At 42.7% G+C, this 25315-nt stretch overlaps 1 protein-coding gene across 1 annotated transcript in view; it reads right to left on the bottom strand.

Annotated features, from left to right (window-relative positions):
* Positions 1–5615: 5615 nt before the first annotated feature.
* The window catches only part of LOC126259788 (mitochondrial intermediate peptidase), a 137692-nt gene continuing 117992 nt past the window's right edge, over positions 5616–25315 (bottom strand). Inside the window, exons 10-11 of the mRNA XM_049956800.1 lie at positions 16207–16440; positions 5616–6003 (exon numbers count right to left, since the gene is read on the bottom strand). Of these exons, the coding sequence (XP_049812757.1) occupies positions 5692–6003; positions 16207–16440 (546 nt within the window). The 3' untranslated portion in view covers positions 5616–5691. The remainder of the gene's footprint in view (positions 6004–16206; positions 16441–25315) is intronic.

Here is a 25315-nt window from a genome sequence, read left to right as displayed (position 1 = left end):
GTTATAAAAAAAAGCAAAGAATGTGGAAAATGACAAACAAATAAAAAATTCCAGGAATAAGACTAAAGCAACCTGGAGTATCATAAAAAGAGAAACGGGTACTGCATCATTAGCCCACAAAAATACAGAACTTCATGAAAACAACAATAAAATAATCAACCGCACAGTAGTGGCTAATAAATTTACCAATTACTTTTCTAACATAGCACACCAGCTGATTACCAAACATTACAACTCACAACCAGACAGCAATACACTCCAGTCTGACACAAAACTTCTTACAAGAGCCCATTTATGTCTCCTACAATACCTGAGGAATTATTTGTCATTATAAAAAGCTTACCCAATATGTATTCAGCAGGTACTGATGAAATACCAGATACTATCATCAAAGCAAGAGTAACATCTATTGTAGAACCATTAACGGATATTTTCAATTCATCATTCATGAGTGGTATATTCCCGAAAAATCTGAAAATGGCAAAAGTGACACCACTGTAGAAGAAAGGGGACAAACATGAAGCTGCAAATTATAGACCTCTATCAGTATTGTCAGGCTTTGGCAAAATTCTTGAAGAACTATTTCTTACAAGGCTGACAGCCTATCTAACTAAAGAAAACATAATAAGTGATGCGCAACACGGATTCAGAGCTGGCAGATCAACACATTCAGCTATTTATACCTTCTTAAATGAAATTCTAAATGCAGTAGATAATAAGCAACATGTGTCTGGAATATTTCTTGACCTTAGTAAAGCCTTTGATGTAACTGATCATAACACTCTGTTGCAGAAGCTACGTAATTATGGAATACGAGGCCTGCCAAACAAGCGGATACATTCCTACCTTCATGACCATCAACAGATCACTCAAAAAAAATAAAAGACAAAAACACAAAACATTTGTAATTTTTACAGTAATGCACAAAACATTACATTTGGAGTTCCTCAAGGGTCAGTCCTTGGGCCAATTCTTTTCATTCTTTATGTTAATGATTTTTCAGAAAAAATAACTAAAGGGACAACAGTACTTTTTGGAGATGACACAAATATCCTAATCAAATCATGTGATGAGGAAAGCCTAAAAAAACAGCTACAGGTATAATACAAAATTTAACACAATGGTTCAGAACAAACAAGCTAATAATAAATAATGAAAACACAGTGACAGTCAATTTCCACAAATCACAGAAACTACATCCTGCAAGACCGATTTTCAAAATTGATGGAAAAACTGTCTCATTTGTGAGCTACACAAAATTTTTTGGTATACATATTCAGCAAAACCTAAAATGGGAGACACATCTTAATCATGTAAATAAAAAGTTAACACACTTACATATGCAGTAAGATTCCTGTCACAAAATACAATGCGTGCAGTCAGTGATCACAATGTACCATGGCAGTATTCAGTCACTGCTGATGTACACAATTATCTTTTGGGGGAACTCCGTAGGTACAAACAAAACATTTAGGCTATAGAAAAAGATTGTTAGAATAATAAACCATGCTAAATACAGAGACTCCTGTAGACCAATATTTAAAAATATCAATATACTGCCACTTCCTTGCTTATATATGTATGAAATACTAAATTTCACAAATGAAAATATTTTAAAAGATGGAAATATCCTCAAGTATAACTGTGATTTCCACCCTCATGATACTAGGCAGAAGCATTATTTTCATGTCAATACAGTAAGTACAAACATTTGTAAGAGAGGAGTGTATCATACTGGCACAATGCTGTACAATCACATGCCATCCTATTTGAAACAGATGCAAAATTTACAAAAGTTTAAAGTGAAACTGAAAGAGTACTTGCTTGAGCACTGCTTCTATTCTGTTTCCGAGTTTTTAGAGTACCAGAAAAGTATAGTGTGACTGCTCAAATATTATTAACCAATCTATCATTTTATTTCATTATATTAATTTTGTCATCAATATTCAACATGTATTGAATAATTTTTAATTATTTATCTTTCCAAAATAACGATGTGTGTGATGTTGTATATACTGTACCAACCTGACTTGTCCTACAACATTTGTGCAAAATATGTACCTAAACACAATTTACAGGACCAATAAAAAAATATAAATACAAATACAAATATGTTGATGTTTGCTTGCAACCTATTAATGAGACTTATCAGAAGTTAAACAACTGCACAGGCCATATAACTGTGTAATATTGGGTGATCATGAACAGTGAAAGTAAAGAACTATGAAACACAACTGTGCACCTATCGGCTACATCATTTACAGTAGTGTGTGTTGAACTTCCAACCCCCCCCCCCCCACCCATTCACCCACCCTCTATTTTTCAGCCAATAGAGCAATGCAGTATGTCGATACCAAGGACAATCAATGAAGAAATAAAAGAGGCAAATGTCACATATGGTGCCCCGGGTGAGAAATATTGCATGTGGGCACAATAAACTAGAACTTGCGAACTTTGAATAGTGAACTCAAGAACAAACGAAGGAAGTGCAATAGCCAATCAGCACTTGTGTATTGACAGTATGACAGCAGCCAATCAGTGACCGGGTTCTACGGAAGCAGCCATTGAGTACAGGAGCAGCCAATCATCAGAGCCGACTGCTGTAAACAAGATGTTTCACCAAGAGAATTACAATTTGCAGCCACCTTGCAGATGATTAATCGAGATGACAAACACAGCAACAGCAGCAGCAGCAGCAGCAGAAGAAGAAGAAGAAGAAGAAGAAGAAGAAGAGTGAATAAGAATAAGGTAATTTCACAGCAAAAACCATTTTATATTAAGTGATACATGATGAGTCCCAAGTCCCAACGCAGCACAAAGTTTCACTATCGTCATTCCATTATACAGTTGATGGTTGTTCACATCGCAATTGCGAATACGTTTAATGTATTTCATAATGGCTGTAGGCACTGCAGTGCCTGTTACTTTGTATATGACTGCTTTTCCAAAGGAAATGATAATAACACACAAACTGCAATATCGTAAGAGTATGAATGACACTGTGCATTTCACCATGCACGCTAAAATATACGTCATCACAGTTAAATAAAATTATGATAGTCTCAACATAACATATTACATCAGAAAACAAGAATAGCTGGATGAAAGCACGGGGTGGTCAGAAACAATCTGAAAAGCTGGTAAGGGTGTTACAGGGTATGTTGTGTTGAGAAGTGACATTGTTAAGAGAAAAGTTCAATAAATTGCGCCAGTTCCAAGTTCATTTACACTGAAGGCCATTACACATGCAGATTCAAGCAGCCAGCCAGGTAAAATTAGTGGCAGTTGTTCTTATAGCACAGATGGTAATCCACAAGACTGCTTAGCCTTTGGTTCAGGTCCGATCCTTCTTGGAGTACCAGTACTGTATTGTCACATGTCTGGTTCTTTATTATGGCATGATGCTATATGTGCTAGAAGATGAAAATGTGCACTTAAAATTCAGTGTACAATCAATACTAGGCAATAGTGTGGAATGAAACACTTCATTTCTTATAAACTGCCTGCATCTACAGAAAAGGTTGATAAAAGAAACATTTATTTAGCAAATCACAAAAATAACTTCATTATTGTGCAAGGCAATTACTGCTTGACCGCCAAAAATGTGGAAATGAAATAAAATCAGAAAACTGAAACTAATAACATATTTTAGCCTTCCGTAATTATGTGAATGTATTTTAATTCACTTGATAGCTCCTAGCCACAGAAATCCATTTTGTTTTCATTTGATGTGTGAACTAAGAGGAAACAGCAAAATCACTAAACGTAAACTTGGGCCACTATCCCCCTTACGACTACAACCCAGACTGCTCTGCACATGCGCGAATCTGGCAGCTTGGGCACGTCAGAAAATTTCTGTGGGTAGCATGACTGCTTCTTGTTACTGCTGCACCCACACTTCAGGTAGCCAGAAGCGGGAGAAGGTACTGCTCATAAGCAACTCAACTGCGCAAGTGCCTGAGCCCACTGGCAACTGCTCAAAATGAACTTAATGTAAACAGTTGTGACATCATGCCCATCGCAAGTGATTTGCTATTATGAAGTATTCCACAGCCTTTGTCCTAACGCTTTTAACACATCTTGCATTTGGCAAGTGCTTGACGTGCACTGTGCTTTGTAGTTGTAAATGGTGCATTTTCCTTGCAACTTAAAATTTATTTTGGTTTTATTCTCTCATTTACGTTTTATTGCTGCAGTATTATTCTGCAGTAGTGAGATACAGTAAAATTCTTTGTTAGACTATCAGTTCTTACCAGTCAAAATTACAAAAATTTAACTGAAGACTGAAACAATGAAAAATTCACAGAATTCTAAAAAAAATCCTGGGTTTTTCCCCAGTTTTCTCCCGGATGAAAAAATTCCTGTGTTTTTCCCGAGAGCGTATACATCCTGTATTTCTCTTCTGTTATAATGTCATATAATGACTCGTTCCATGACCATGGAGACTTGCTCCTCAATTTGGTCCTAGGGAATAACATACAAAATACAAATGAAGAAATAGATGGTCAGGTAGCACTCTGGAATTTCACCCATGATGGGAGGCTACGTGCCTTGACACACGTCTCTGTCTTTGACACAAGATGCGTGCACGGAAACATATATTTCACATTATGTTCGAAGTATCACATTATATGTGAAAAGATGCACACAAAAAGACATCATGAGGATAAATCTCCAGAGATGCAAAGTGCAGACTTTTTATTTAAGTTTTGTGTGTAATGTTCAAGTTATGAAACTGTAATTATTTTCTTTTCATGTAGTTGTAGTCATATATCTAGAAATCTCTGTTAGGATAAGAGCCTGTATTCTTTACATGCTGCACTACAATGTCTTTCTGTTTTTACACTATTATTAAACTGTCTCTACTAAGACCTATCATTAACATTATCACTTAGTTGTAATACCCTGATGTTAACAATCCAAATAGGAAATATCATGCGATTCATCAAAGCCATAATGGCCCTCATGGTGAAAGTGAGTCTATGTTTCTATAATCCAACAACAAAATGGCACCTACCTGCAGTGAAGAATTTAATATGAATTGGAAGTCCACTTCACTCAACACAAACTATCAGACAGAGAAGATATGAAAACTGGACATTAAAGCTTTTGGGAAAAAAGGCAACTTCATTTGGTGATACAATATCTTTCAATTTCTAGAAGAATATTCCACATCTTACTATATTTTATGTAGGTCCGAGTAACGAAACATTAAGTTTAGAATCCAACAGTAAATAAAACCTACAACATATAGCTGTAGAAGTGATGGTTTAGAAAATTACCTCTATCAAAGCATTCTGAGCATTCCTCCGAAACTATCATAAACCAAAATTTCCTGGTTAAAAAGGATCTGTCTGTTAAATCTTTGTAATATAGATGACTATTACAAAATTCCTTTACACTACTTCTTCAAACGTCAATAAAACGTTAATTTGTACTTTCAATGATACTCTTACATAACTGACATTGAAATTTTGTGATATTCTATTAATGTAAATTCCCAAATTTATGAAATAGGATTTAGCTACCAAGTTGTCTTGACACAGTGCAACCAAATGTAATGACGGCTTCATTTTCCTCTAATAATACAGGAAATTGATTAAAAAGAAACCAAATTAACAAGAAAATTATATTTAAATAAATAAACAATCGCAATATTTATAAATTTACAGTTCTGTACAATATAACACTTTAAGCTTGACAGGAAGTTGTTCTTTTTACATTATTTATATGCTCTCTCTTATTGTCTATTTCAGTAATAAGACTGTGTGCAAGGTTCACTGGTGTCACATCTCTTTGCAGAAACTGGGATACAAGCTCTTTTGCTGGCTTTCCTCCTCCGTGTGCCAAGCATTCACGCCTATATTTTTCACCTGCAGATGAACTTAAAGGATTTGCCTCGAAGTATTCCTGCCATATCCAGGAGGCCAATGCTCTTGAAAGTAGATACGAGTAATACTTAGCACCATAGCCAACCAGGTGAGAAAATCGTAACTGCCATGCCTAAGAAAAGAGAAAATCAAGTAAATTAGCAGACACACCAGGAGTGAAACAATAAACAAAACTGAGAAAAGGCTACCACTCATCTTTAGCTGACTGATTTGTCATGGTATACATACCTCTCATTACAGATGCTTTCAAAGAGGCTGCTCTTTTCCTGGTGGAAGCACACATTTTTTCTCACACACAACCAGACACCCAAATACCCCTACTGGTGATTATGACAACAGTTACTATTGATCAGTGGTTGGTTGGGCTAACAGAAGTCAGAGAGGAAGAAAGATTTGGCAGCTGTGATGGGTATAATTTAGGGGGAGAGGTAGCAGGGAGGTAAAGGGAGGCTTGATAGAGGGGAAGACCTATTTCTCGCAATAGAAGTAGTTGACTGATGACTGAAATGGCAACATTCACATACTGTTGAGAGAGAGAGAGAGAGAGAGAGAGAGAGAGAGAGAGAGAAGGGGTTGATGTGAAGGGAAATATTGAGTAAAATAATGGGAAGGGGACTCGTGCAGGACTGGTCAAGAATGGAGTGAAAATTCCAAAAAGTTCAGAGGAGCTGGTGCTCTTTTTTCTCAGAATGGGAGTGAACATGTAAATGGAACAGGTACGGAAGCATTTATTGACATCAATGATGATGAGGAGAGCTGAATTTTCAGCAGTTGGCTGGTCAAGGCTGCAGTTAGCCACATTTTGGCAGTGGCCATTCAGTCATGTGTACATTTGGTTTATCATTCTCACACGAAACACCTCATAGAGCACAGATGGAATATAATGTGCCTGCGCACACATATAACTTATCATCACTTACCAACCAAGTTATTTTTCCTCCATGACGAATGACCATATAGTTCCAAAAGCTTTTATTATTTTTCTATTTAGGTGTTTTTTATCAGCATTACTAGAAATTTTGTTGCCTGAAGGTAAGTACTGGCCAACTACTCTACCTCACGATAATTTTAATACAACACTACACTAACTGATGAGCGTAGGAGTTTGGGTAGGACATCCTTCATATCAGAGCACAGCAATAGCTGAATCCCTGGCAATTGATGTGTTTACTTTTTAATTCCTTTGTGACATAGTGATGGGAATGGTGATGGGAATACTGCCCAGTCATTGATTTACAGTGAATATCTGTGTTAATGCCATTGGAAGAGGTGACATGTGAAATTTGTTTCTATGCTAGCTGTGCACAATATCATTTGTCTGGGAACGATCTGACAAGGGTAACAGTGTATTTGATTAACTCCTGCTTTGTAAAAGAGATGTGGCACCCACAGATGGCACATAGCGCATTGAGTTTAGAAGGACAAGGTCAAATGAATTTGAGAACAGATGTTGAGTTATGGAAGGAAGAGCATTTTCCTTATCATGGGTCAGATCATATGATGATGTCAATGAATTCAAACCGAAAAATGGGTTTTAGATATTGAGCATGTAGGATGAATTCCACTAAGTGATGTCAACTTCTTGTAAAATCTCAGAACATATTCTGAGCTCAAACATAATGAGGTATCTTGAACAAAACAACCTCCACTATGCCAACCAACATGAATTTCGAAAACATCAATCACGTGAAACACAACTCGCACTTTCCTCACATTACATATTGAAAGCTTAGGATCAAGGCAACCATGTAGAAGCAATGTTTCTTGATTTCCAAAAAGCATTCAATTCAATACTGCAAGTACACTTATTGTCAAAAGTATGATCATATGGGCTATCAAGTGAAATTTGTGACTGGAATGAGAACTTTTTGTAGGGAGGACATGGCATGTTTTCTTGGATGGAGAATCATCATCAGATGTACAAGTATGAGGTTCGTCCTTAAAGTAAGGTCTCCAACAAGCTCTCATCAAGACGGAATGAGGTAGCCTAAATCAGACAACAGCGCAGGTTCCTTGCTTCACGCACCACTATTCTTGCCATTCCCCACCTCTCTGCGCATTCTTAGGGTATCAGCTGTTAATGACATAAGGGGTCAAACCCTATTGAAATCCATCACCAGTTGACCAATGTGTACGGAGGAAAGTGTGTGGATGTAAAAAAATGTGCATAAGTGGTGTAGGGAGTTTGCGGATGACCGTACAAAAGAGCAAGACGAGGCTGGCAGTGGGCGTCCATCAGTTTCGGACAAGACAGTGACAAAAGTCAAAGAAGTTTTGCTTATAGACCAGCAAGTGATCGTGTGAGAGATTGTTGAATGCTAAGATTACCATGGAAAAGATTTTGATGGACATTTTGAAGTATGCCAGTTAAGTGCAGCGGATGCTCACTGATGAACCCAAAAGGAAGTTTATCAAAAGTGCCTAGATGTTTCTGTGCCATTACTGGGAGAAAGATGAGGAATTTATGGATTCAATTGCAACTGGGGACGAGACCTGGGTCCACTACTTCATGCCAGAGACTACGGAACAATCAAAACAATGGCATCATTCTGGTTCTCCAAATGTCAAGAAGTTCAAGCAAATGCCATCAGTGGGGAAGGTGATGACTTCGGTATTCTGGGATAGGAACGGTTTTCTCCTGGTCAACTACCGGGAAAGAGGCACAAAAATCAATGTGGCAAGGTACTGTGAGGCAATGACAAAGCTACGCTGGACTATACAGAACAAAAGGAGGGTTTGGCTGACAGAGGGAGTTAGTTTGCACCATGACAACGACTGCCCTAACGTCACCAGCACCACGACGGATCTCATCATCAAGTTCGGGTGGGAAATCAGTTGACCATCCTCCATACAGCCCTGACTTGTCTCCCATTGACTACTATTTACTATTTGTTCCCCAACTTGAAACAACGTTTGGGGGGAACAAAATTGTCAAGTGACAAAGAGCTGAAGGCAGCTGTCCATTCCTTCCTTCACAAGTCGGCGGGAGAGTGGTACAAGATAGGTGTGAAAAAGTTTCCAGAGCATCTTCAAAAACACAGCAATCACAACAGGGACTATAATAAAAAAATAGCTATATAACTGTAATTGGTTTTGCAATAAAATGATGTTTACTATGTGAAAAAGCGATGTGGACCTTAATTTATCAACAACCCTTGTAATTTCGGGCGTGCCCCAGGGAAGTGTGTTGGGACCTTTCCTTTTCATGTTGCAGACATATTAATAGTAAAATAAGGCTTTAATGAAGTACTATCTCAGAGAGGCTGCATAAATATTCAATCAGATCTTGATAAGATTTCAATGTGGTGCAGAGATTGGCAACTCACTCTAAATGTTCACAAAACAAAAAAAGTCAATGAGGCACTGGTGGAATTGGCCGACTCATGCAAATACCTGGGAGTAATACTTTTCAGGGATATGAAATAAACTGATCACATAGGTTCAGTGTGGGTAAAGCAGCAGGTGGTAGGTTTCGGTTTATTGGTGGAATGGTGGAATACTGGAGAACTGCAATCTTTCTACAAACGAGACTGCTTAAAAATCACTCATGCAAATGGTTCTAAAATATTGCTGAGGGTGTGTGGGACCCATGCCAGATACGACTAACACGGGATATTGAACGTATATAGAGAAGTACAACACAAATGGTCACAGGTTTGTTTAATACATGGGAGAGTGTTGTAGAGATACTGAAGGAACTGAACTGGAAGACTCTTGAAGACAGACGTAAACTATCCCAAGAAAATCTAACAACAAAGTTTCGAGAACTGGCTTTAAATGATTAGTCTAGGGATATTTTACAACCCCCTACATATAGACCACATGGAGACTGTGAGGATAAGATTAGGATAATTACTGCACACACACACACACACACACACACACACACACACACACACAGGCATTTGATTAATCATTCTTCCAGCACTCCATACGTGAATGGGACAGGAAGAAACCCTAATATCTAGCAAGATGGGACATGCCTTCTGCCATACACCCTCACGGTGATTTGCAGAGTATAGATGTAGATAAAAAAGTTAGCATTGAATGGTGCCATTGTAACTTGTTAAAATGCTCCCATAAAAAGATTCTCTGTCTTCATAAACCAGCACCTCCAACCAACTGTCTGGAATGTCCATTCACACATCCAACACACTAACTGCTTCCACCACCACACATCCACAGTTCTCTCCATTACCCTCAGACTCCTTATTTGTCACTGTGGAATCCACATTGCTGTACATCAACATCCCCAATGCTCAGATCATATTTGTCCAGTGTCCTCTAGATACCAGACCTACTACCTACTACCTACTCCCTACTCCTTATGATCAACTACATTCTGACATTTCGTTGCTAAAGGTTAAATCCACAAACAATTATGTGGAAATGTCATGATTATCCAGATGACAGTATTCCCTATTCATATCAAACACGCTAACAATACTTCTATTACAACAGCAGTGCTGTGCTGCAATTTTTGTACAGCATTCTACACTGAGGCAACACAAGCCATGGGATAACTCCTAATGATATGTAAGACCTCCTTGTGCCCAGTCTACTGCAGCAACTTGATGTGGCATGGACTCATCACATCACTGGAAGTCCTCTGCAAAAATATTGAGCCATGCTGCCTCTATGGCCATCCAAAATTGTGAAAGTGTTGCCGGTGAAGAATTCTATGCATGAACTGACCTATTGATTGTGTCCCATAAATGTTCGATGGTATTCACGTTGGGCTTTGTTGAAAACACAAGCCCCTGCCTGTGTGGTGTCTGTGCCACAGTTGAACTCTACCATCAGCTCTTACCAACTGAAATTGGGACTCGTCTGATGAGGCACGTTTTTCCAGTCATCTAGGGTACAACCAATATGGTCACGAGCACAGGACAGGCACTGCACACGATGTCATGTTGTTAGCAAAGTCACGTGCGTCAGTCATATGCCGCCACAGCCCATTAACACCAAATTTTGCCACACTGTCCCAACGGATACGTTTGTTGTATGTCCCACATTGATTTCTGCAGTTTTTCACACAATGCTGCAAGATGATAGGTAATCAATGATGCGTAATGACAGGTAACGATTACTTATCAACGTGCTCTGAAATGAGGGACATCCTGCCCGAGACACTACCCACCCCTCCTAAAGTGGTGTTCCGTCACTCACCCAACCTCCACAAGATCCTAGTCCATCCCTATGCCACTCCCAATCCCAACCCATTGCCACAAGGATCATATCCCTGTGGAAAACCCAGGTGCAAAAATTGCCCAATCCACCCAGCAACATTTCCTATTCCAGTCCTTTCACAGTTTTGTCCTACCCCATCAGAGGCTGAGCTACCTGTGAAAGCAGCCATGTCATTTACCAGCTCTGCTGCAATCACTCCACAACTTTTTATATTGATATGACTACCAACCAGCTGTCCACCAGGATGAAAAGCCACCATCAAACTATAGCCAAGAGCAAAAAAATGGCTCAAATGGCTATGAGCACTAAGGGACTTAACTGCTGTGGTCATCAGTCCCCTAGAACTTAGAACTACTTAAACCTAACCAACCTAAGGACATCACACACATCCATGCCCGAGGCAGGATTCCAACCTGCGACCGTAGCAGTCGCATTGTTCCAGACTGTAGCGCCTAGAACCGCTCGGCCACTCCGGTCGGCTAGCCAAGAGCAAAGTAGGCCACCCTGTAGCAAAACACACAGCTGAACATAACACGCTTAATTTCAATGGCTGCTTCACTACCTGAGCCATCTGGCTCTTTTCCTCCACCACCAACTTTTACGAACTGCACAGATTGAGTTATCTTTACATGTTCTCCACTCCCATAATCATCCTGGCATCAACCTATGGTAATATCTTGTCCCCACACCGTTAACCCAACAGTTTCCACGCCCTCTGTCCTATCACATGCTTCCCACATGATGTTGATTTCCGGCCCAAGATGCTGGAGTTGGCGGACTTATGCACATGAAGTGTGCTTGCTTTTTGTGTGTGTGTGTGTGTGTGTGTGTGTGTGTGTGTGTGTGTGTGTGTGTGTTTTACTGACAAAATCTATGGCTAAAAGTTATATATGAATGTCTTTCAATCATGCCCGTCTGCAAATTGACATGTCTTCTTCACAGTAATTAGCAATATATCTTTTCCTACATTGTTGAGATTTCTAACTGGAGTTTCCACTGTTCGATTTTTTCTTTGTGGAATGCATAAGCAGGAAAGCCACACCCACTTCTACTAGCCAGCTTTCATTCATTTCACAGTCATAGTGTGGCCCGTGTAAACTCTTCAAACCTCAGATGTATTGCTGCAAACACTGTTGGAGAAAAATGGTAGGTAATGTTGCTGAACATTTAGCTGAAGTGGTTGTCAATGAAGCCCGTCAACATCCCTACGATATATTGTCAGCAATATGTAATTTTTATTGCCCTTATAAACACACCATTATATCTGTTCAGATATTTGTTTTGTATTTTTATTATTTCTTTGAGGTTCTCCTTCAGTGGTGGGTGATATTAGACAGAAGGAATTCCTACATCACAGCAGATGTTGCATGGAAATACCAAAGCTGTACCGAGCGCCACGGAGGATCTCAAGAGTATTCCTATGTGCTTCCATGGAAATAAGACACAACAATGCTAATGAAGAAAGAGATAAGAATTTATGTAAAGGCATTAGTTAGTATGAGCATAGATACTGTTCACATGAAATGTTTGTAGCCACACATCTGTAACAAATGTTTATCGACATTCCAAAACAGAATTATTTTATTCAATAAAAGTCAGAAATATAAGGAAACACTAAATCACTATTATGGTGGATTTTATATTAGCAAGGCTGAAAAGTGAAGCTGTAGCAATTGGGGAGGAGGGGAGGGGGAGACAGATGGATATTACATGAGTGCTGGTATTGAAAATTAGGAAAGATGAAGAGAAATACTGAAAAGCAAATACTCATCATTTTAATTTTGACTCTAATGTTCAGAATCACATTTCACACGGCAACTAAGTGAAGAAGACTGAATCGGTGAGAAGTTTCCCAATTCAAACTACGTCATTACACATGGAAACATTATGGTACAATGTTTAAGGCTAAGCAACTTCATAATATAAAAAGAACTGAAGGCTCTCGGGATCATTTTGAATTTCATTATAAAGCTGAAGATTGGACCAACAGCTTACTTTCTAAAGTGATAAGGATAGAATCTGAAGTAACAAATTAAAATTGGAGCCAAACTGGGACTTGGAACTGGATCTCCTGCTTACTAAGCAGATGTGTAATCCATGACACCACCCTGGCATTGCAGCTGATACAACTGCTCAGACTACCCCAGTCCAGTGCCCTCGCTAACACAAACTCGAATTCACACCTCAGCTTATCTTAATTTTCCTTAAATCGTAAGTACTGCCGAGGCCCTCCGATATAGGAATAACACCACAGCTTTGTATGTAATGGGGAAACCCTGCCTGTACCTCAGATATAGGTGAGCTACTGACCAGATGTAATTAATTTTCCTGCAGACATTGAGTCTCAACTTTATCTTCAGTAAGGACAGAAGCTGAAGTAAGGAATTAAAATTTATGCCAAGGCCTGGATTTGAACTCGGGTCCCTGCTTACTAGGCAGATGTGTTTTCACTACTTCACATAGGCAATACTGACGATTTAAGAAGGAGAAAATCAAGATGGGCTGAGGTGTGAACTGACGTTTGTGTTAGGGAGGACATTGGACAAGGGTAGCCCATGAAGCTGTGTCAGCCACAATGCCAGAGTGATTGAAGTGGATTACACATCTGCCTAGTAAGCGGGACACCTGCGTCCTAGTCCAGCCTTGGCACAAATTTTAATTTATTACTTCAGCTTCTCACATTATTGAAGATAAAGTTGAGACTCAACATGTCTCCAGGAAAATATAATTTGTAAAGTGAGTTGATGGATTTTTTAAAATGAGACGTGGGAGTGCTGTGATTCAGTGGTCTGTGAGTCACGTGTTAGGTTTACAATGATAGGGAATCAGCACTGATTGGAAGTCAGACCAACACTTAATTGATGCATCTGGAAGTTGCCTAGTGCTTCATGATTTGAACTTTAAACATTTTTAACATAAATTTATATATCTGTGTCCGACAGAACAGGCCTCACTCGTGACGATGCAGCTGGTCCTACATTTCATGTTTACATGTATGTACCAGTTGTGTCATCAAGGACGTCTGTACTGTCGGACATGTCTGACAGAATAGGTACCACTCAGATACATACATTTCTGAAAAAAGAAGAGGACAGCTCCTCGACATTTGTTTCAGTGCGAATGCACAAATATTGTCCAAATACCTGCAGGAATCAGGATTTGTGAGTACTGAGTTTAATGGATGAGAGACACTACAATGCATTGTGCAGTAAGTTGGAAATTTGAATCGGTCATGGACCATGCCCGGCTGGCCAAAGCAGTTAGGCCATGACTCGTAAGAAGTGGTAAATCCAGGTTTGAATACCAATCCAGCACTCATTTTCAACTTTCACTATTGCCTTATTGTAATGCCCAGTGTGACTAGCCATCACATTTCCACCACATTCCTTTCCTTTTCCTCCCGTTCCTACATTTCACATTTACATTTTCAACACCATAGTCACTAAAATATATAACATGGTTGTTGGTACTGAAAGTCTGGAAAAGGGAAATGAAATACTGTAAAGCAAATACTCATCAATTTAATTTCAGCTTTGATGCACAGATCACCCTTCAGTTAGCAAAGGCAAAATCTTTATACCAAAAATGGTGATACAGGTAAATAAATTAAAGTTTCAGTCTATTACTGGCAAATGCCAGAACAAAATCTGTTTTCTTTTAATGCCTTCAGACACTGATATTTAATCTTCTACTCATCGTTTTATGGACTCAAAATGACTGATGAGTCTAGCAACGGACAAGTGTTACTTTTACAGGACACAATGGTCCAGTACTCAAGTGTATGGCACGAATGGCTGAGAGATCCTGAAAGGAAGGTTTAACCACCTAACTGGAAAGGTTTTCACTGCCCTTTGTGCCCGCAGGCATCTTTCCTTTGCAAAGTAAGAGACTTGCCTGCATGCATATGTGTAAATGCCTGGAATTTGTGTGTGTTGGGGCTAGAGAGAGGAGGGGGGTGCTCACATACTTAACGTCCCCTTCAGACGGACATTTCAGCAACAATACTGACACATCCCCTCACTTCACTACGCACTGCAGAAGTGTTTGGAATGTAGTGCAGGGTATTGGTGAAGACTGGTGATCCGGCCGTGGAGGCAGGTTAGCAGTCCTCTGATAAAGAATGACGGATCACACCAAGTGACAACTATTACATATGCTCAACCATGGACATAACCTTACAACTCAGGAGGCAAAAGGAAGAAACAGTGTGTGTGTCAAGATATTGTGAATGATTCCACAAGATTCTCGGCAACACATGTTTAAGGTTTTAGTAAAACATTCTTAGATTTTCCAGAATGAGACTACAGAAAGTAGATATGATACAGGGTTCTCTATTTTGTTTCTTTTTGAGTGCGCATATGCATTCACCACCCACAATTTGCTTGTGGTTGGGGTACTGTTGAGAGTACCAGTAACTGATACCAGCTAAGACTGACAATGGCATAAGCTGGCAGCTCATCTCATCAGACATGTCTGTCACCAGCAAGACGACCACTGTATTAACCTAAGTTACAGTGGGCTTCATCTGATGTCACAACTTGCTTCTATTCTACATAGTCCTCTACCCACTCACTTACTAACTGTGTCTCGATGAAGATAATATGTTCTAGCATATATTCTGAAGTGTCACAAAATACGAAATGCGTAAGCCTGGGTTCCACTGTTAAGAAGTAGTGCTGCTGCTGCCAGCCTGCAGTCATCTCAGAAGAGTTTTATATAGAAAATCATGGCTTTATTTCAGTTAAGTGCTACTACTACATTCCAACAAGAGAACACCTATTCATAAATTGCTATAATTTTTTAAGCTTGTTCATAGCTCTAACTCATGCCACCATCAATCTCTACCATAGTACAAAGTTCTCACTGCATTTCAAATTGAATTCGTGAAAGAATGGTTCTCTTCCAGAAATATGGTTGTATTAGACATAAAATTTTACTTCCACTTTTTTTATCACCACCATTTACAGTTATATAAAATGTTGGTTTTCCCCATTACCACACAATTACAGTATTAAAATTTATATCCAATTACTGTTTCTTTTTTATTAACCAATATTAATTACAACCCTTGATTCCACACTACAGTTGTAAGAGCAAATGTACTTAGAACAAAGGAATTACTTACTGTATTGGCAACACATGGTATTCCATAGTATTTATTTTGAAGCTGTGCTAGAACATCTGTTGTTGAGCCCTGTAATGGATGGTGACTGTGATAGCATTGGTCAAGTGCTGAATAAAACACTTGTAATTGCATTTCTGATGCAGCAAACAAATGCTTTGATGCACATAAACGAATGAGCATGTCTTCTGGCATTTTCTCTTGAGTCTGAAAATGTCTGGCAAATGTCTGTACAACCTGTGATCAGAAACAAAGCATAATAAAGATAAATTGATGAAGAATATTGGCAAAAAATTTGAATTTTCAATGCACAGGTCATTAATATCGTGAGAATGTGGTAGAAAACTGCATCTAGTAACTCATAAATATCATAAAGCACTGTAGAAAGTCTGAAATGGACTATTCACATTCTGTGCTTGTGCCTGGACTGCTGCACAATTATATTGCAGAAAATTAAAAGCACTCTATTTTTCTCTAATTCCATGGTCCTAACCCAGTTCCCATGCCCACATTCAACTAACGTTGCATCTACCTGCATGACCTGCCTAAGACCCTCAGAAAAAGTGAAAATTGCAAATGAACTGTCTCTCAATCTAGATATTAAAGGTTCAGTACTTGTTTCACATTCTCCACTTACAAAGACCCTTCTGTATTTTAGACACTCATGTGTTTCTTACACATGAGTGTCTAAACAATGAAAACATTCAGTTTTTGACAGAATAATTTAACTGCATGGATAAAAAATCTACTCACTAATCAGCAGCAGAACACACACATAAAAGAAGGTTGTAATTAGGCAAGTGGCTCCTTCTTCAGGCAGAAAGGTAGAAGGGGAAGGAAGAGGGGTGAAGGAAAAGGACTGGAGAGGTTTAGGAAAAACGTTAGATTTCAGGAAAGTCACCAAGAACCGTGTGTCAGAGGAGACTTACCGCACGGGATGAGAAGGAAAGACTGATTGTTGGAGGCTGCATCAGATGAGATTTGAAAACCTTAGAGCTTAAAGGTGGAAGACAGGGTAATATGCAGGACAGAAATTACTGTCTAAACATCATGCATGAGTTAATAAGAGTGAAAAGCCAAGGGCATTGTATGTAACAAGAGGTGGGAGGGGGCAGTGAAAAATAGATGGATAAGACAATGAAAGCTGTAGAAAACTAAAATGGAGTGAAGAAAAGAATAGTTACTGTGAAGAAATGATGAAACTGAAGAAATTAATGTAGATGAAGGCCAGATGGGTGGAAGGTAATGCTGTAGCGCTAGTTTCCAACTTCAGAGTTCTGAGAAACTGGTGTCTGTAGGAAGAATCTAGATGGTGTATGTGGTGAAACAGGCACCAAGGCCGTGATTGACATGTTGTAGAACGTGCTCCGCAACAGGATATTGCGTGTTGCCACTGTACACCCTCTGCATTTGCCCATTCATCCTAATTGATAATTTGGTGGTAGTCATGCCAATGAAAAAGGCCGAACAGTGTTTACATAACATGTGTCATTTCACGGAGGAGGGGGAGCCTCCTGTGAAACGACACGTCATATGTCATATACCAGCACTACACCATTACTTTGATTCTTGCCACCCACCTGGCCTTAATTTACATTAATTTCTTCCATCTCGGCATTTCTTCACAGTAACTACCATTTTCTTCACTCAATTTTAGTTTTCTACAGCTTTCATTATCTTACATGTCTATATTTCACTGCTCCCCCCCCCCCCCCTCCCACCGCTGTTATATACGATGCACTTAGCTTTTCACTCTTATTAGCTCATGCATGCCATTTAAACAGTAATCTCTGTCCTGTCTTCCACCTATAAGCTCTCAGGTTTTCAAATCCTGTCCAAAGCAATCTCCAATAACCAGTTTTTCCTTCTCATTCCGTGCAGCCTGTCTCCCCTGACCTGCAGTTCTGCGTGACTTTCCCAAAATCTACCCCTTTTCTTAGACCTCTCCAGTGCTTTTTCTTCGCCACTCTTCCTTGCCCTTCAACCCTACTGCCTGCAGACAGAGCCACTGGCTATGAAAGCTTGCCTAATTACAACCTTCTTTTATGTGGGTGTTCTGCAGCTGCTTGGTGAGTAGATTTTTTATTTATCCAATTAAATTACACCACAATCAACAATATACTTCTCTCCTATTAGATCATCAGAGACAGGGTTATCCTGTGAATGATCCTCCTCGTCTTTTATTTACTTAGTTTTTCTGCTGGTAACTTATGCATGCACTGGAACTATTGAACTGGAGAATATATAACAATTAAATTCAAATACTTTCAATTTCCACCAAAATCAAACTCCCATTCAAACTGACAAGTTATTTAAAAAGTATTCTCTGATTAACAATGTACCCAGATAACTACTGAAACTTCAACACCTCATTGCAGTTTCTTACAGAAGTTCGTGTCCAAGGCAAATGTTACTGTGAACAATTATCCACATTAAAAGGATGTGAAATTATGTAAACAAATATGCATCCAAGCCAAAGAGACTGAAAGAAAAGATACTGATAATTCCTGAATAAATCTCCTACCTGGAAGTAATCCACCTAACTGAACTGTAATAATTAACACTTTGATTGCAGAGCTCTTTCAGAGAATTTGAAGGTCTCTATGCTCCATACATGATGGACTATTACAGTAGTTCATGTCTGCACTGCCTATGGAGCTTTCAACAGTTGCAGAAGTTCAAAGATTCATGCTTGTTTATCACTTATATGCAGTCAATTTTGGTATCAATTCAATAGCAGCACTTCTGGCAGTCATTTGCTTTAAACCCAATATGCAATATTTCCATGTACAGTACATTAGAGAACCAATTACAGACAAAGAGAGAGAGGGGGGAGAGGGAGGGAGGGGGAGAGAGAGGGAGGGAGGGGGAGAGAGAGAGAGGGGGGGAGGGAAGGGGGGAAGGAGGGAGGGAGGGAGGGGGAGGGGGGAGGGAGGTAGGGAGGAGGGAGGAAGGGGAGAGGGAGGGGGAGGGGGAGGGGGGAGGGAGGGAGGGAGGAGGGAGGGAGGGAGGGAGGAGGGAGGGGGGAGGGGGGAGGGAGGGAGGGGGGAGGGAGGGAGGGAGGAGGGAGGGAGGAGGGAGGGAGGAGGGAGGGGGAGGGAGGGAGGGGGGAGGGAGGGAGGGGGAGGGAGGGGGGAGGGGGGGAGGGAGGGAGGGAGGGGGAGGGGGGAGGGGGGGAGGGAGGGAGGGAGGGAGGGGGGGAGGGAGGGGGGAGGGAGGGAGGGGGAGGGAGGGGGGGAGGGAGGGGGGAGGGAGGGAGGGGGAGGGAGGGAGGGAGGGGGAGGGAGGGGGAGGGAGGGAGGGAGGGGGGAGGGAGGGAGGGGGAGGGAGGGAGGGGGAGGGAGGGGGAGGGAGGGGGAGGGAGGGAGGGAGGGAGGGAGGGGGGAGGGAGGGGGAGGGAGGGGGAGGGAGGGGGAGGGAGGGGAGGGGAAGGGATGGGAAGGATAGGGAGAGGGAAAGGGGGAGAGAGGGAGGATTGGTTGGTTGGGTTAAAAGAGGGGGGAGGGCCCAAACTGCTAGATCATCGGTCCCTCGTTCTGATTAAAATAATTCCACAACGGTGGGTGTAAAATAACTGAGACATACAAAACACAGCTGGAAGATAGGAGAAAACCACAAGAATGACAGAAGAGCAAACAAACACTAAAATGCACAAAATCGGACAAGAAAACCACAGAGAGACCCAAGAAACATGTAGAAGAGATCAAAACAAGAGAGCAGATTACCATGGCTCGCTCACCATGGGAATAAGAGGGAGAAGCCAACCACTCTGCAACACATTAAAACCTCCACCCTAAAAGCACTAGTGTGGAGGACACAGACAGAAAAAGGACATGGGCTAAAACTTAGATCAAATGATAAAGCATACCCTCACGAATAAAACATAAAAATAAAGCTGCTGCTGAGGCATTGTTGCCCAAAGGTAGGGTGCTGAGAAAGTTAAAAGTCTGCTGCAGAGCAGCTAAAAGTGGTCAATCCAGCAAGAGGCGGACGACTGTCATTTGTGAGCCACAGCACCACTAAGGTGGGTCCTCGCGACAGAGGAGGTAACCATGCGTTAGCCACATAAGGCCAATGCAGAGCCGGCTGAGGACAAATGATTCCCTGCAAGAGTACCACATGGAAGACTTCCATACATTCGTAGTCTCCTTAATGACATGCAGTTTGTTGTGCATACTGTTATGCCATTCCGTCTCCCAAAGCCGAAAAACCCTTAAGTGTAAGACAGAACGCAGGTCAGTTTCAGAGACGCCCATCTCCAGAACAAGTTTCCGCGTAGCCTGTTTGGCCAGCTTGTCGGCAAGTTTGTTGCCTGGGATTCCGACATGTCCTGGGGTCCACACAAACACCACTGAACTATGGGGCCGTTCCAGGGCATAGATGGACTCCTGAATGGACACTACCAAAGGATGGTGAGGGTAGCACTGGTCAATAGCTTGCAGGCTGCTCAAGGAGTCAGTACATACAGGAAATGACTAGCCAGGGCATGAGCAGATGTGCTCAAGAGCATGAGATATGGCCGCCAGCTCTGCAGTGAAAACACTGCAACCATCTGGCAAGGAGTGCTATTCAATATTTCCTCCATGAACATCCACAAAGCCTACGTGATCATCAGCCATCGAGCTGTTGGTGTAAACCACTTCATGGTGCCGGTACATGTTCAGAATTGAGAGGAAGTGATAGAGGAGAGCTGCAGGGTCAATGGAGTCCTTAGGGCCATGGAAAAGGTCCAGAAGAATCTGTGTCCTAGGTGTACACCACTGAGGTGTACGTGAATGGACGTCGAAAAAAGGTGGTAATGGAAAGGACTCCAGTTCAGACAGGAGGGACCAGACGCGAACCGCAATCATATGCCCTGACCTGGGCAACCAATGTGGGAGATGAACCGCCATTGTTGGGAAAAGGAGACAGTAATTTGGATGCGTAGGAGAACTACGAGTGTATGTAACGTAACTGTTTGCAAGCAGTTGTGCTTGCCTAACCTTCAATGGAAGGACTCCGGCCTCCACCAGGACACTGCACCGGACTCATTCTAAATGCTCCCGTCACTAGGCGAACACCACAGTGGTGCACTGGGTCAAGTAAATGCAATGCTGAGGGTGCCACCGAACTATAAACGAGACTCCCGTAGTCAAGGCAGGATTGAACAAGGGCTCTGTAGAGCTGCAGCACCGTAGAGAGATCTGCAACCCAGTTGGGGTTCCTTAGGGCATTGAGGTGCTGCCAGCACTTCCGCTTAAGCTGACAAAGGTGAGGTAGCGAAGTCAATCAGGCGTCGAAAACCAGTCCTAAGGATCGATATGTCTCCACTACAGTGAGTGGATCGTCATTACGGTTAAGTTCTGGTTCTGGATGAACAGTGCGACGCGAACAGAAATGTATGACACACGACTTTGCGGCTGAAAACTGGAAGCCGTGGGCTAGAGCCCATGACTGCACCTTGTGAATGGCTCCCTGTGGGTACCACTCAGCAGCACCAGTGCTGGAGGAGCAGTACGAAATTCAGATGTCATCCGAATACAGAGAAGGTGATACCGACGACCCTACAACTGCAGCTAGACCGTTAATAACCACTAAAAATAGAGAGAAACTCAATACGTAGCCCTGCTGAACGCCTTTCTCCTGAATACAGGGGCAACAATGGGAGGCACCGACTTGGACACGGAAAGTACGGGACGACAGGAAGTTTTGGCTAAAAATTGGGAGGAGGCCCTGGAGACCCCACTCATACAATGTGGCAAGGATATGATGTCGCCAAGTTGTGTCGTATGCTTTATGCTAATGAAAAAAAGATGGGAACCAGATGTTGGCGTCTGTAAAAGGCTGTTCGGATGGCAGACACAAGGGACACAAGATTATCAGTGGTAGAGCAACCCTGGTGGTAGCCGCCCTGACATGGAGCCTGTAGGCCACGTGACTCCAGGACCCAACCCAACCGATGACACACGATACGTTCCAGCAGCTTACAAAAGAAGTTGGTGAGGCTGATGAGCTGGTAGCTACCCATACCAAGTGGGTTTTCACCAGGTTTGAGCACCGGAATGATGGTGCTCTCCCGCCACTACGATGGAAAGATGCCATCGCACCAGATCCGGTAGAAGATGACAAGGAGATGTTGCTTGTAGTCAGATGAGAGATGTTTAATCATCTGACTGTGGATCCGATCCGGCCCAATAGCTGTGTCAGGGAAACCTGCAAGTGTGCTGAGGAGCTCCCACTCTGTAAATGGGGCGTTATAGGGTTCACTGTGGCATGTAATGAATGAGAGGACTTTCTTTTCCATCCGCCGTTTGAGGGTGCGAAAGGCTGGGGGGTAATTCTCCAACTCAGAGGCTCGAGCATAATGCTCAGCAAAGTGCTCGGCAATCGTGTTTGAGCCGGTAGATAACACTTCATTGATGTTAATGCCAGGGACACCTGTTGGGGTGTGGTACCCAAAAAGATCTCTGATCTTTGTCCAGGCTTGGGAAGGTGATGTATGGCACCCAATGGTCGACACGTACCTCTCCCAACACTCCTGTTTGTGTCGTTTTATAAGCTGGCGAATGTGGGCGCGGAGCCGAGGTGCTATAGGGAAGGGTGCCGCTTATGTCGCTGTAGAGCTCACCGACACTCTTTAATTGCCTCAGTGACTTCCGGTGACCACCAAGGGACTGTCTTTTGCCGGGGGCACCCTAAAGAACAAGGGATTGCATTTTCCGCCGTAGAAACGATCATTGTACTGACCTGCTCAACGACAATATCGATGGCACCATGTTGGGGAGATTCAGCAGTGACGGCAGAGGTGAAGGCTTCCCAGTCTGCCTTGTTTAAAACCCATCTGGGCAGGCGTCCGAGGGCATGACGCCGGGGGAGTGACAGGAAGATGAGCAAGTGGTCACTACCACACGTCATCATGTGCTCTCCAGTGGATAGATGGGAGAAGACCACGACTGCAAACCGAGAGATCAATGGCCGAATGTGTTGGTTGGTTGGTTGTTTGGGGAAGGAGACCAGACAGCAAGGTCATCAGTCTCATCGGATTAGGGAAGGGTGGGGAAGGAAGTCGGCCGTGCCCTTTGAAAGGAACCATCCTGGCATTTGCCTGGAGTGATTTAGGGAAATCACGGAAAACCTAAATCAGGATGGCCGGACGTGGGATTGAACAGTCATCCTCCCGAATGTGAGTCCAGTGTCTAACCACTGCACCACCTCGCTCGGTGCCGAATGTGTGCCATTAGTCACACTGAAATATTTGGGGGCACCTGTATTTAAGAGGCAGAGGTCAAATTGTGACAGTAAATTTTCAACCTCCCTATCTCAGCCACTAAGCATGGTGCCACCCAACAAGGGGTTACGAGCGTTAAAATCTCCCAAAAGTAGGAACGGTTTAGGGAGTTGATCAATCAGTGCAACCGATACATTCAGGGGTATTGCAACAAACCATCTGGAGGAAGACAGTTATTTCCTGCGTCATCCTCATCCTGACAGCCACAGCTTCAAGAGGGATTTGAAGGGGCACAGGTTCACTACATACTGAGTTCAGGACATAGACGCAAACTCCACCTGACACACTATTATAGTCGCTAGGCTCCTGTAATACCCCTTATAGCTGCGGGAACCATGTTTCCTGGAAGGCAATGCAAAAAGCAGGTGTAAAGCTTCACAGCTGCCGTAGCTCAGCCAGGTGATGGAAAAAACTGCCGCAATTCCACTGGAGGATTACGTGATCATGGGACTGGGAAGGCATGAAACACTCAATGAGGCAGTCTGCGCCTCAGGGTCACCTGCTGCCACCAGATGAGTACCTGTGCAATCGACATCCATTGTGCCTCAGGGCCCAGCGAGATCTAGGTCCTCAGCGGATGCCAGAATCTCCACCTCATCATCAGACACAGAGCATGTAGGTAGTGGTGGGGTGTGTGCCACCACAGTGCCTTGGTTCTCGGGGGTCTTTTTCTTTTTAGGTTTCTCTCTCTGCTCCTTAGGTTTGTCTGGCTGGGAGGGCTTCACTGATTCAGTCTCAGGGACTGAGGAGGACCGTGAAGCCCGACAACAAGCTACCTGTCATTGCTTCAGACACTGGCAAGTGTCAGCTTTGCCACTGGTAGGAACCTGGGAAGGGAGTGACCGAAGGGATCCCTTCCTGGCAAGAGGAGCCAAAGAAGACTTACGCTTCTCCAGCTGAGAAGTGGGGACTATCGTCCCCGATGGTTGGGGGGGGTGTTGCTACAGAAGTAGGTGGAGTCTGTGGCTCTGAGAGCCAACTGTACGTGGTGGAATGGAAGATGGCAGAACCGTTGTTGTAGCAGCAGTGTAGGTTGACGTCATATGCACAGGATGTAACCTCTCATATCTTCTCTTAGCCTCAGTGTAGGCCAGTCAGTCCAGGGTCTTGTATTCCATTATTTTTCTTTCTTTCTGGAGAATCCTGCAGTCCAGCAAGACAAATGGTGCTCTCTGAACTTGACAGATGTGAGAGGTGAGACACAGGGAGTATTGGGATGTGAAGGACGTCCCCAATCCCGACAGGTGATGCTGGAAGTACAGCATGAAGACATATGGCAGAACTTCCAGCACTTAAAGCACCGCATCAGGGGAGGGATCTATGGCTTTACATCACAGGAGGGTGGCCTCACCCAGCAGCTGGAGAATGAGCGGAAGTGCAGATCCATGTCAACGAAGGAGGCAAGAGGTCTCAGCACATGATGGACACTATGCACCATGGAAGGCATCTTTCCGCAATTGGCTTGCTCTTTGGCAAAATTTTGAGAAATGGCCGTCAAACACTACAGAGGACGACGACATAAAGGCTGAAATGTGAGAGACTCCCTTTAGTTGCCTCTTATGACAGGCAGGAATACCTCGGGCCTATTCTAACCCCCAGACCTGCACAGAGAGAGGGAGGGGGGGGGGGGAGAGGGGGATAGGGAGGGGGAGGGTGGAGTAGGAGAGGGAGGAGGGGGGGAGTAGGAGAGGGAGGGGGAGGGGGTGAGTAGGAGAGGGAGGGAGTGAGTAGGAGAGGGAGGGGGAGGGGGTGATGGGGAGAGGGGGAAAGAGAGAGTAGAGAGGACAGAGGGGGAGGGGGGAGAGGGAGGGGGAGAGGGAGAAGGGGAGGGAGGGGCAAGAGGGA

This window comes from Schistocerca nitens, chromosome 1 (assembly GCF_023898315.1).
Source record: "Schistocerca nitens isolate TAMUIC-IGC-003100 chromosome 1, iqSchNite1.1, whole genome shotgun sequence".
Lineage (NCBI taxonomy): Eukaryota > Metazoa > Arthropoda > Insecta > Orthoptera > Acrididae > Schistocerca > Schistocerca nitens.
The sequence above is the reverse complement of the archived record's forward strand: the minus strand, read 5'-3'. Positions and strand labels throughout refer to the sequence as shown.